Here is a 13,341-nt window from a genome sequence, read left to right as displayed (position 1 = left end):
ACGCCTCTTCTCCTTCCCGGGTAAAGGGAAGAGGAGAAGCGCTGTCCCCCGCGTGTGCAGGCGGCACTCGCGCTCGGGGTCCGGGGCCTCTGCTCCCTGCACCGCCCTCATCCATCCGGGCTTCGTGGAGCTAAAGGCCAGGCCAGGCGGACAGGGTGGGGTCTGGGGTGACAGAGCTGTCGGCTCTGCAGGGAGCAGCACCCCAGGGCCATGCCTCCCCCTGGCTTAGGGGCAGTTTCTTCTCCACTGTGACCTGTGTGGGAGGAGCCGAGAGCCACCGGCCTGGCTCTGGGGCTGGCCCCCCATTCCAGTGGCAGCCTCCCTGCTGCGGCGGGTCTAGTCCCAGGACAGCAGGGCTCAGGGTGGCCACCGCTGCAGGCTGCAGGCCTCTGCCCAGTCGCTGGGCACAGCCCCTCCTGGGGCCTCTCCCAGCCGCAGCCCCTCCCTCACCTGCTGGTTTCTGGAGAGGAGGGGAGGAGAAACCTCGACGCCTCAGCTCACCACTGTGACAGGCGCGCAGTGTGGCTGCCATTCGTCAGCGCAGCGCACCCACCTCCTCTCTGAGGAGCGCTGCCCCAACCTGTGTGTCCCCCTCGCCCCTCCAGCGAGCCCTGGCCGCAGCTGGAGAAGTCAAGTACAAACGTCCTCTGAGGCTGAGTGTGCCTCAGGGAGGAGAGTAGCCACTCGTTTTCTGATTTAAGACGCCCTGACCCCTCACGGCGCCTGCAAGGAAGCCGTCCTCTTCCTTGAGCCCCGTTTTCCTCAGTGGTCCCGTGGGCCTGCTCCTGGCCGCCAGGGGAGCCCTGCGGGGTCAGCCCGGGGGCGGGGCGGGGCGGCGGGTGAGTCCCTCCCTCCGAGACCCAGGCGGCGAGTCCTTCCCTGGCCTCGGTCACGTCCCTCGCACGTTCCTTGTCAGGCCCAGGCTGGTGCGTCGCTGTGCCGGGGGCTGCGCTGCCTTTCCCTGGCTGTGGCTCCACACCCGCCCTTGGCCCCGCAGGGCGCCAAGAAGTTGGCACTCAGACTCGGAAAGTGAAGGTCCCAGCAGCCTCACCCGCCAAACCTCACCCGCTGTCCCAAATGTCGCCTCTGGGACAGCACCACGTGCAGGTTGGCGGGCTCACCTCCACGTTGATGGGAGGAGTTCCAGCCGGGGACCCGCAGCCGCCCTGGTCGTGGCCGTTCTCAGTGCTGGCACTTCTCCCGTTCACACTCCCGGCCTCAGCGCTCAGTCCCAGGCTCCCTGTGCCGGGAGCCACGCTGCCACTTCAGGATCAGGTCCGAGTCCTCACCAGCCCGGACATCCTGTCCAGGCCCCTGCCTCACGGCGGCTGTGGGGCGTGGAACCCCCTTGATACTCGAAAGCCTGGTCTGCCCCGTGCTCGTTCCCTGCGAGGGGACCCGGCTGCTGCGGCACCACGTCTCCTGCCCATCTGTGACTGGGCTTCTCTGTGCCCGCTGTGCCCAGACACATGGGGCTGTGTTTCCCTGAGACCCAGCAGAGGCCCCTCGGCCGAGGAACCTGGGGGAGGCCGTTTCTGTAGCAGGAACTTTCAGATCCGCCACTGCCGCCGCAGCACAGGCCCCACCGGCCTCACCCACCAAACCTCACCCCAAGACCCCGGGCAAGCCCTGTGGCCAGGGAGACCGTTAGTGCTCAGCTCTTGGGCCTCCCCTCTCATGGCTTTCACAGAGCTGTGCCCGCCCGCCCCCCAGGCAGCGCCTCTTGGAGGCGCCTGGAGCACTGGGTTAACCCTCCGCTCCTGTGGGAAGCAGGTGGGTGCCCCCTTCACAGGCAGGAGGACGCCCCCTTCACAGGCAGGAGGACGCTCCCAGCTGCCGAGGGCTGGGCTGTGACGGGCGCTGTGCCCCTCAGCGCCGTGACCAGTGTCTCCCTGCAGAGCAGGAGCAGGGGCCTCAGCGGCTGAGGATGAGCCGCTGGCCCAGGACCTTCGGGTGCTGAGGGCTCGCTCATCTGGCGCTCCTGGGGGCCCGGGAGGCCCTCCCTCCCGTGTCGTGCAGCTGCCGGCAGCTCCCGGGCAGTGGTCTAAGCAGCAGCCGCTCCCCTGGCACTCGGTTCGCCTGGAGCAGGCGCTGCGGGTAATTGTGCTCTTCACTTAGGAGAGGCGCCAAGAAGGAATGCCAATCTGTGCATTCGCTTTGGGGATGGGACATGTGCGGGCCGGCCCTCTCTCCTGGAGATGTGACTCGGAAGGAAGAGGGCTCTGCCAGCAGCAGGCCCAGGGCCCGACCGCTCCCGTCCCGGCCGCCTTGTGCCCGGCGGGCACCGTCCTTTCACTGGGAGGAGGATGGTCCTGGGACAGGGCTCCCAGCTACGGGCGTTTAGCGGGCTCTCTCAGAAGATGCAATCAGTTAGTCCTGTGTTGTTTTTAAAGCAATTCCATGCGGATTTTTCTCATGAAGTGTGAACGGGTGGTTGCAGGCTGCAGGGTTAGTGCGTATTTCTTCCTGTCACCCTGCGCTGGCTGACAGCACGTGAGCCAGCGCACACGGCCAGGGGCTCTGCTCCAGCGGGCCTGGCTGAGGGCACCCCTGCCCCATTCCCATGACCCAGCTGCTCACCCAGTCGCCCGCCGAACCGTCCTCATGCTCAGCTCCCAGCAGCCTCTGCACACCCTCCTGGGCTTCCTCCTGGTACATGCGACATGTTTACGGAGCTGCTTCGGTGGGTGGCTGGGAGGTAAACGTGTGCAGAGCCTGTCTGGAGGGACTCCCGCACTCCCGGCTGACCCTGTGCTGTTTCCCGCAGCTGGAGATGGAGCTGAAGGTGCTGCAGGCCCAGGCGGGCCCCGCCGAGCAGAGCGTCCTGCTGTCCCGGGAGGAGGCGAGCGAGCTCAGGTACATCCCACCTGCCAGGGACACTGTCTTCTCCAGCCCCTGCCCTACGCTCAGCTCCTCTGCACAGACGGTCCACGGCGGGCCTTTCCCGTCCTTCTGCAGGCTGGCGCTGGCCGGCGTCTCGGTGTCCCCGGGGCTCCAGGGTGGCAGGTGTGCGCTCTCGGTTCCAGGGACAGTTGCTCGCAGAGCAGCAACCGCCCGGACGCTTCCTCCTGCGAGGCGGCTCCCCTGTACGTGGCCATGGACACTGTCCGCTTCCCTGGCCCCCCCCCCCCCGGCGCCCGCGCTGTCGGGAGGAGGCGCCACAGTCCTTTCCCAGCCCCTTCCCCACCTAGACCCGCAGCTCGTCCTTAGGAAGGTCCTCCGGAGGCCGTGCTGACCGCCTGTTCCCGGCTGCTTGGGTCCCCAGTGGACGATGGGCAAGTGGACACTGTCCCCCAGACTCTCTGGGTGCAGGGTGAAGAGTAAGCACAGCCCTGGCCAGTGCTCAATGGTTAGAGCGCCAGCGCTCATCCCAAAGGGTCATAGGTCCGCTTACCTGTCACAGGCACGGCCTCAGCTTCAGGTTCAGTCCCCAGCCCCAGTTGGCAGGGATGGTGCCTCCTCCCAAGAGCCGCCTGGGAGCCTGGGCCCATGCCACCACCGCTGCCCACTCTCAGACAGTCGCATCTGCATGGGCCTGAGCACGGTTAGGCCTGCGTCCAGCATGTGTGGGCTGGCACGCTTTGGACTTAGTCATTTTTGCTTATTTTGTAAAATCTAAGATAAAGGCTTTATCATCAACATCTTGACGCACTAGGAGGGGAATCAGCTGTGGGAAGCGACTGGCTCCTTAACAGAAATCAGGCCACCGTCTGGACACGCTCCGCCAGGAGGAGCTGCCCTTGGGGGGCTGGAGTGGGTCTGACTGCATGCCCGCCGCCCCGTTTGGGGTTCCCCTGAGCCCTGGCAGCAGGCTGAGGACAGGCTCTGGGAGGAGCCTCAGCAGAGGGACAGGACCCCGGGCCAGGCAGGGCGTGCAGGGGCCCCTCCTCCCTGGCCAGGGTTCACCCCTCCGCCCCGTTCATGTCTCCATGTCTGTCTCATCTAAAACCGCCAGGTGCCCCAGCTTCCAGCACCTTCTGCACAGTGTCCCCGCTCTGGGCCAGACTCTCGGGCGGCTGCCCCGCCCATCACGGAAAACGCCCAGCCGTGTCCTCGTGCCTCCATGCCCCTGTCGCCAGTGTGACGCTTGCTGTGGGCCCAGCGCCCTCGGGCCAGTCTGGGCAGTGTGCTGTGTCTTCCCTCGAAGCCACACGGGGCATAAGAGGCAGCCTTTCTGGTTTGGGGGGACGGGCTGGGGGAGGGCCACTGACACCCTGAGGAGGGTGCCCCCACAGCCCAGCCTTCCTGCTCCATCCCCCCTCCTATGCTGTGTGGGGGCCTCGGGCCTTCATGCCACCCCTCCCTCTTGCTGCTGCCACCTCATGTGGGGAGAGGTTCTGGAAGGACACACAGGTGGTACCATTGTCGTGCACACACGCACACATGTGCACACACACGCATACACATACACACACGTGCACATGGATCTGTGTAGAAAGCGCGTTGGCTGTATAACTTACTAAGTGCATGGGTCTGTCCCAGGCACATGTAAAACTACGTACAGACGAAACCGCTCCTTTAGGGACAAGCGGGGCCTCAGCTGGAGCTGACCGGCTCCTGCTCCTGCTGCCGGGAGCTGCCCTCCAAGTCTCAAGCTGTGGCTGCGCTTTGACAAGCGGGTCGACGCACTGACAACCTGAGCAGGGCCCTGCTGAACCTCGTCCTCTGCCAGGAGCCACAGGGCAGCATCCGACAGCAGGCCCAGGTACAGCCCCGCCTGAGCGGGGCCGCCGGCCGGGAGGCACGGGGACCAAGACCTCACAGTGTGGGGCCCAGAGCGAGCGGGACACACAGCCTCTCCTCGTGTCCAGTGCCAGGAGTCACGCCGAGAGCCAGGACAGCCGTCACTGGCACCCTTACCGACCAGGACGCTCGAGCAGGTGTAAAACGGCTTCAGTAAAGTATGTGTCCTTGTCAACAAAAGGAAGAGTGTAATCCTCAACAAAAGAATAGAAAAGAGTGTTTTTCAAGGATCAAAGTGCAGACCTGGACGGTACAGTAACCGGGCAGGACTCGCTGGCTGGCTCAGCAGCAGGTCCCAGGGCAGAGGCGTGACTCAGGCAGGTCAGGAGCAGTCACTGTCGGAGGGGAGGCCGACCCGGAAGGAGCAGCGAGGACAGAGCCGCAGGTCCTGGGGACAGTCAGGCGGCTTCCAGGTGGAGTCCCGGTGGGAGAGGAGAGGTGGGCAGGCACACACCCCGATGGGCGGCGGGCACACCCCAGGAGCCGAGTGTGGGTGAGCCCACCTAGAAAACCACCCATGGCCCCTGCCAGTTAGTCCCTGAGTCCGAGACGCGGGGAGCATCTGACAGGAGCGAGGGAGCAGCACGAGTGACAGCGACCACAGCTCATCCACAACCAGGAGGCCAGGATGCCGCGCGCACACCAGGTTCCGAGGGGGGAGCTGTCAGCGGCGGGTGAGGAAGTGTCCTTCGGGGACGGAGGGACGTCGTGCTGTCAGATCAAGGAAACCATGACCATTTGTCACCGGCAGAGCCGAGCGCAGGGCTGAGGAGCTGGCCCAGGGGAGGGTTGGCCTTTCCCACGGAGAGCCACGTGGGGCCGATGAGACAGTGGCCGGCGGCTCCTCACCTGGGCTCACCCGGCTTAGCACCTGTGAGGTCGCGGACGTGCTCAGTGCACAGAGGAAGCGTGGGCCTGCGGGGACCGCCTGCCTGCTGAGGACTCTGCTTGCTGTGGGCACTGTGCCTGGAGCGGCTGTGACGTGGAGCCGGCTGCGTGGCTTCAGCGCCCACGCTTGGGGAGGGCCGGGCGCCACTCCGAGGCCACGCATAAGCCTGTGTGGAGCTTAGGGAGGCGGGTGGGGTGAGAACGAGAGGTTTGGGTTCCTCTGTGTCCTCCGTGTCAGCACTGGGTGTGCCCAGCCTTGTCTTGGCATCACCTATTTCCCGTAGCTGTCGATGCTGGACTCTGCTGGTAGCTCGGTCCTCTGCGGCTGTTCAGATCTGTCACCAGCTCCTTCTTTTTGACTTTGGCAAGTTCTTTATGTTCTTGGCATTTCCATGTGCCAGTCTGGTCAGCGTATATTGGCCCTCAGTCCTTAGCTTGTCTTTTCCTCTTATCAGTGTCTTTAATACAACAGAAGTTCCTAATTTTGGTAAAGTCCAATTAATCACTTCAGTGGAACACCTTTTTTTAGATGCCAACTCTGAAAACTCCTGGCCTGACCCTAAGTATCAAAGATTTTCACTTCTGTTTTTTCTGAACGTTTTATAGTTTCACATTTTACATTTAAGCCTCTAATCCAACAAGAAGAAGAAATAAAAGGCATTCAAATTGGAAAGGAGGAAGTAAAACTCTCATTATTCACATGATATTGTATATAGAAAACCCTAAAGACTCCACCAAAAAAACTACTAGATTTAATAAATGAATTTGGCAATGTAACAGGATACAAAATCAACACCCAAAAATCAGTGAATAATGAATTCTCAGAAAGAGAAACTAAACGAACAGTCCCATTTACCATTGCAACAAAAAAATTAAGTTAGGAATGAACTTAACCAAGGAGGCAAAAGACTTGTACTCAGAAAACTACAGGTTGTTGAAAAAAGAGATAGAAGATCTACACAAGTGGAAGAATATCCTGTGTTCATGGATTGGCAGAATCAACATCATTAAAATGTCCATACTACCCAAGGCAATCGACAGATTCGATGCAATCCCTATTAAAATATCAATAGCATATTTCACAGACCTAGAACAAATACTCCAAAAATTTATACGGAATCAAAAAAGAGCCCAAATAGCTGCAGCAATTTTGAGAAAGAAGAATCTCTTACCCTTGAGACGGCATGGAGGTTACCTGGAGAGCATCACACTAAGTGAAATAAGTCAGAGAAAGACAAGTGTCACATGATCTCACTCACATGTGGAATCCAATTAACAAAATAAACTGATGAACAGAGTGGCTGCAGAAACATGGAAGCAGGGAACAGAGTATGGAATCTCAGAGGGAAGGCGGGGGTGGGGGTGGGATGGGAAGTGATCAACCAAAGACTTTGTATGTGTATATGCATCACCCATGGACACAGACAATAGGGTGGTGAAGGCCTGGGGGAGAGGGGCGGCAGGGGCAGGCTGGAGGGGGGAAAGGGGGGACATATGTAATCTTTTCAACAATAAAGAATTACTAAAAAAGTAATAAATCTCAAATCCACGTTCAGGTACGTTTTGTGTGAGATGTGAGGTTTAGGTCAAGGTTTATGTTGTTTTATTTTTCGCCTGAAGGTGTTGGGTGCCTCAGCACCAGTTGGGTAAAGGCTGTGTCCTCCCTGACCCCGTGCCCTTGTCACAGTGAGTCGCCGTGTTCCTGTTCCGGGCTCTGATTGGCTGTCTTGACCAGGGCTCATCCCCTCACCACTGTCTCCATCTCTGCAGCCTGTGGTCAGTTCCAGGACCATCTGTGTGATTCCTCCAGTTCCATTCCTGCTCCTCGGGCTGCTTGGCCGTGCCCCTCCTCCTGGCTTCCCTGTGAATGTTGGCTCAGCGCGGGGTGCCGGCTGTGGTGACCTGGCCGCGGTCGGGAGGAGCTGCATCCCTAGGGGTCCCACTCCACACACGTGACCCTCCCTTGCTCAGGCCTGATTTCTCGGCATTTCACTCAGGCACGGTCCCTGCTGTTAGGGCAGATTCATCCCTCGGTGTCATCTTGTGTCCACTGTAAGTAAGGCTGCTTCATTGTGGTTTACTATTGCGCCTTATCATTATAGAGAAGGGATTGGAGGAATCACAGCACCAGATTTCAAGCTATACTGCAAAGCCACCGTGCTCAAAACAGCCTGGTACTGGCACAAGAACAGGCATATAGATCAATGGAGCAGAACAGAGAACCCAGAAATTGACCCAAGCCATTATGCTCAATTAATATTTGACAAAGGAGGCAAGAGCATACAATGGAGTCAAGACAGTCTCTTCAATAAATGGTGTTGGGAAAATTGGACAGATACATGCAAAAAAAAAAAAAATGAAACTAGACCACCAACTTACACCATCCACAAGAATAAACTCAAAATGCATAAAAGACTTAAATGTAAGTCATGAAACCATAAAAATCCTAGAAGAAACCATAGGCAGCAAAATCTCAGACATCTCTCGTAGCATTTTGTTTACAGATACATCTCCCAGGGCAACGGGAACTAAGGAGAAAATAAACAAATGGGACTTCATCAAATAAAAAGCTTCTGCACAGCAAAAGAAACCATCAACACAATGAAAAGGGAGCCCACGATATGGGAGAACATATTTGCCAATGATACATCTGATAAAGGGTTAATATCCAAAATACATAAGGAACTCATACAACTTAACAGAAGGAAGACAAACAATTTAATTTAAAATGGGCAAAGGACCTAAATAGATACTTTTCCAAAGAGAACATATTAAAGCCACGAGACATGAAAAAATGCTCAAAGTCACTGATCATCTGAGAGATGCAAATCAAAATGACAATGTGGTACCATCTCACACCTGTCAGAATGGCTGTCATCAACAAATCAACAAATGACAGGTGCTGGCGAGGATGTGGAGAAAGGAACCCTCATGCACCACTGGTGGGAATGCAGACTGTGGAGTTTCCTCCAAAAATTAAATATGGAACTGCCACTTGACCCAGTGAACCCTCATGCACCACTGGTTGTTGAGTGTTTCCTTCCACGACTCGCGTGGAGTAGGGTTCGGTATCTGAAAGAGGAGCCGCACAGCAAATGAGAGAAAAAGACACGAGATAATTTTGCAATATTGGGGGACCAGGAGGCAAGTCCCGAAGGACTTCTCTCTCTTATGCTCAGGCCTCACCAAGCTTTTATTGATCTGGGATGCCCCTATAGCATAGCCCTAGGCAGGTGACCCCCTGCAACAGGCAGACTAGCCCATCAGCAAGGATTTACATAATAATAAATGGGGGAGCAGTTTCAGCTACCACTGTCTGGACAAACAGAGGTGGCGCCTAGCTCTGACCTTTGGGAGGGCTTCAAAGGCACCCAGCCTTCGGGGGGTTTCGGGGAGTGCTCTGTCTATGCTTATCAGATAGTGAAGGCAATAAACAGTTTCCCACAACTGGTGGGAATGCAGACTGTGGAGTTTCCTCCAAAAATTAAATATGGAACTGCCACTTGACCCAGTGATCCCACTTCTAGGCATATATCCTAAGAACCCAGAAACACCGATCAGAGAAGATGTGTGCACCCCTGTGTTCACAGCAGCACAGTTTACCATCGCGAAGATCTGGGAGCAGCCCAGGTGCGGGCCCTGTCGTTTGGCAGTCACCCCGCAGGGTGTCCTGCACCCACTGTAAGGCTGCCTCATTGTGGTTCATTATTCACCTCATCATTACATAGAAGGGATTTGGTTTTTCGGTTTTTTATTCGTTTTTTAAAATATATTTTTATTGACTTCAGAGGGAGAGAGGGAAAGGAAGAGAGAAACATCAGTGATGAGAGAGAATCATGGACCGGCCGCCTCCTGCACGCCCCACACTGGGGATCGAGCCTGCAACCCGGGCACGTGCCCTGACCAGGAATCGAACTGTGACCTCCTGGTTCATAGGTCGACACTCAACCGCTGAGCCACGCCGGCTGGGCAGGAATTGGTTGTTTCAGTTGTTCACCTTGTATCCTGCAACATTACCCAGTTTTCTGAGGGTTGTTAGTCTTTATTTTTGGTTGATTCCTTGCAGTTTTCCAAGTAGATATTCTGTTGTCTAAACTTGGTCAGGCTTATGTTTTGTTCTCCAAGGGGGCGCCCTGCGCTGGGGATGACCTCGATGTGGGATGCAGGGGCGGGGCGGGCTCGGCCAGGCGCCTGGTGGGGGCCACGCGGGCGTCCCCCTGAGCGTGATGCTTGCGGGAGGTGTGCTGGGCGGCCGGGTCGCGATGTACAGGTTCCCGTCTCCTCTCCTTGGTCACGAACGCAGGTTGGATTTTCTCAGGGCCTGCTTTTCCTCGACTTGAGTGATAGGTCCTGTGTTTCCCTTTGGACTTGCCGTACTGTCAGCGACGGTGGTGTATTTGTCGGAGCTGAATAGCTGACATCCCGAGGTAAACCCTCCTGGTGTGATGTATTGTTCTTCGTGTGTATCAGGGACTCAGCGGCCGATGTCTTGCTGTTGACTCTGCCTGTGTTCGTGAGGATGTCGGGCCGCGGTTCCGTTATCGCGCTGCCTTGTCTGGTTCCTGTCAGTGTCGTGCGGGCTCCCAGGGACTCGGAGCGTCCCTCTCCCTCGTGTCCGGGGAGCTCGGCTTTGAGGAGCAGATGCAGTGGGGCTGGGGCTGTGCGCTCCCCCTGCATGTGGGTCACACCCTCTCGGGGCAGATCTGACGGCTCAGCAGCCGCCTGTGTCTGGTCCTGACGCAGCCCCTGCTCAGAGCAGAATGGTGGTGACTCCAGAAAAGCTGCAGACATGGTGCGGAGCTCCCTGCACTCCGTCTTCCCTCTCTCGGGTTCACGCCTCACGGGACGGGCACCCCTGGCATTGGGTGTCTGAGTCACCTGCAGGCTCGCTTGTTCACCCGGCACGGCCGGCCCAGGGCACCAGGGGGCCCTGGCCTCATCTCTGCGTCCGGTGCCCTGTGCCCCTGTCTGTCTCCCAACACCGTAGCACTGGCCTGTCTGCCGGCCTGTTGTCTCCTGCAACACCGAAGGTCTGGGGGGCAGAGGCGACCCCGTGTGAGTGCCTTCTTGTCACACCAGACCCCCAGGTCCCTCCTCGGTCCGTCTCCTGCGTCTCGCATTTTACTGTCAGCAGCAGGGCCAGCGCTCGTCAGCACGCTGCTCAGCCTCCTCGGCACATAGGCGTCCGCCGCACCCGAGCACAGACAGCCACGTCTGCCACGATGCGGTCCCAGCCACCCCCTCCCGTTTCCAGAAACACTCTTCCCTCTGAGCCCCGCCTCCCAGAGCCCTTGCCTCCTGTTCCCAGCGCGCCCGGGCCCCACCCTCAGGACCTCCCGAGCGGTCACCTTCCAAACGCCGCCGGACCACACCTGGGTCAGGGCTTCAGCCCAGGGCGAGGGGCAGGCATCCGGTCCACGCAGGACCCTCCTGTGAGGGCCCGAGCTGGGGTCACCTCCCACGCCCCGTCCCTGCCAAGGACTTCGACGGTTGTTCAAGGCCGTGGCCATCAGTGTCTGCAGTGAGCCTGCCATGCTCGGTGCGGGACACACAGGGCGGACGAGAGGACAGAGGCACCAGCGGTGACAGCGTGGCTCGGCCGAGCTCTGAGTGCGGGCAGCCAGCAGGCGTGGGGGGTGTGATGGGGGAATCCAGGACCCTTGGGAGATGGGCCTGCACTGCCTCGCTCCAGCCCCAGGCCACTCCCACAGCTCCTGTCCCCCCGTCACTCTTCTCTCAGGGTCCCGCTTGTAGCATGTTCCTTACAGATGCTTTAGGCAAGAGAGCACCCAGCGGATTTCCACACTCACATGTGCACACATTCACGTGCACATACACTCACATACACGCAACCTCTCAGCACACTCACATGTGCACGCACACTTGTGTACACACACAACCTCTCACAGCACACTCACATGTGCACGCACACTTGTGTACACACACACAACCTCTCACAGCACACTAACATGCACGCACACTCGTATACACACACACGCAACCTCTCAGCACACTCACTCACGTGTGCGCACATTCACATGCACATACACTCACATGCAGCCTCTTACAGCACACTCATGTGCACACACATTCACGTGCACATACACTCACATATATGCAACCTCTCACAGCACACTCACCCACATGTGCGCGCACACTCATGTCTACAGGCACACACAAGCATGCACGCGTGATCATACATGTGTGCACATATGCACTCACTTCACATATGTGCGCACATGTGCATGTCCATACATGTGTCGGGCACATGTGAGCATGCACACTCACGTGCAAGCATGTGTGCGCACATGCACACTCACACGTGTGCGCGCGCGCACTCTTTTAGCCGTTCTCTTCTCCTCTCCTGCGACCAGGCACCAGGTGCCCGAGGAGGACAGGCAGGAATGCCCCCGTGTGAGACGTGCGGACGGGGTGGTTCTCCGGGTTTGCTCGCACAGCAGGGCGGACTGTGCCGTTTTTTTCAGCGTCTGCAGCCGACAGACGTTGGTTTGAATCCAGCCCTCGAGGACATTCACTCACGAGCCTTCAGAATCCGAATGCCCTGTTTTCCAAAGGGCCTCAGAGGCACAGCGTGCCCGAGGGAGGGGGCCTCCTGGAGGGGACCCCACCCCGCACAGGCACCTCTGCTGGTCTCCGGGCCCAGAGGGAGGGCGCGCCCCACGCCCCCAGCACCTGTCTCTGCTGCCCCACGTGGTGCTCTCGCACTCCTCGTCACGCCTCCTCGTCGTTTCTGGGACAGTGTCCTCTGCAGGTCCTCTCCCCTGGGCTCCACTGTCCCCCTCTGTCCAGTGTGGTCCCCGGGACTCCCTCCCCATCAGGACTTCTCCATCGGAACAGAGGCCGAGGAGGCACCCGCCAGCCTCACCTGGGCCTCTTACAGGGCTTTTAACATTCTCTGTGGACGTCGGTCTCACGTATGTGTATTTGGGAATAGAACTGGGGCCTCTCTCGTGACCGCTCTCCCCGAGGGCGGTGGTGTCACAGCCTCTCCCCGCAGGGTGAAGGTGGAGGAGCTGGAAGGGGAGCGCAGCCGCCTGGAGGAGGACAAGCGGAGGCTGGAGGCGCAGCTGGAGCACCTCACCCTGCAGGTGAGCCCGTCGGAGCTGGGTCCTCCGTGTCCCTGCCCCACATCCCCTCCCCTGGCTCAGACCTGCTCCGCGCACGCACCACCCGCTCACCGGGAGCAGGTGTCCCAGGCCCCGAGAGGACACCTGCCCACGAGGGCTGACCCAGCCAGGCCGCAGCCTTGTCCGCGGGGAGGGGTTGTGGTGTGGCTGGTCCGAGCCCCGCCCCCGGCAGTGCGGAGGTTGACCTGCTGTTCACACCGTGCACTTGCGCTGCTTTTGTCTGTCTTCCTGTGGCAGGAGGCCTGCAGGCTACCCCCACCCAGGTCTGGACAGGCCCTCGATTTTTATCTTGACGCCTACTCGAGACAAATCCATCCCGTTCTTATTGCCAATTCCTGGAGACGCGGAGGTGACAGCTGTGAGGGAGCCAGGCGCAGTGAGCGTGGCCGGGCTGTGCGCAGCGCCCAGCCTGTCAGCTCAGACCGGCCATTGGGCCGCGGCCTCGTGGAGAGCCGGCTGCTGGCAGGTGGAGCCCGGGGGCAGCGGCGCTGTCAGAGGCGCCTGGGGACGAGTTCTGGCTTTTTCATCCTGCAGCCTGAGGTCGCTGATGGCTCCAGGCCTC

The 13,341-nt window shown here is 59.0% G+C and overlaps 1 protein-coding gene across 9 annotated transcripts in view; it reads left to right on the top strand.

The window, feature by feature from the left end:
* Nucleotides 1-13,341, top strand: part of MAD1L1 (mitotic arrest deficient 1 like 1) — a 145,283-nt gene that overhangs the window by 105,761 nt on the left and 26,181 nt on the right. For all 9 annotated transcript variants that reach the window (XM_036311949.1, XM_036311948.1, XM_036311952.1 and 6 more), the window contains 2 exons: nt 2,768-2,856; nt 12,650-12,740. In XM_036311949.1, the coding sequence (XP_036167842.1) occupies nt 2,768-2,856; nt 12,650-12,740 (180 nt within the window). The remainder of the gene's footprint in view (nt 1-2,767; nt 2,857-12,649; nt 12,741-13,341) is intronic.

This window comes from Myotis myotis, unplaced genomic scaffold, assembly GCF_014108235.1.
Source record: "Myotis myotis isolate mMyoMyo1 unplaced genomic scaffold, mMyoMyo1.p scaffold_m19_p_6, whole genome shotgun sequence".
In the NCBI taxonomy this organism is placed as follows: Eukaryota; Metazoa; Chordata; class Mammalia; order Chiroptera; family Vespertilionidae; genus Myotis; species Myotis myotis.
Note: the sequence above shows the minus strand (reverse complement) of the source record. Positions and strands in the feature narration are given on the sequence as shown.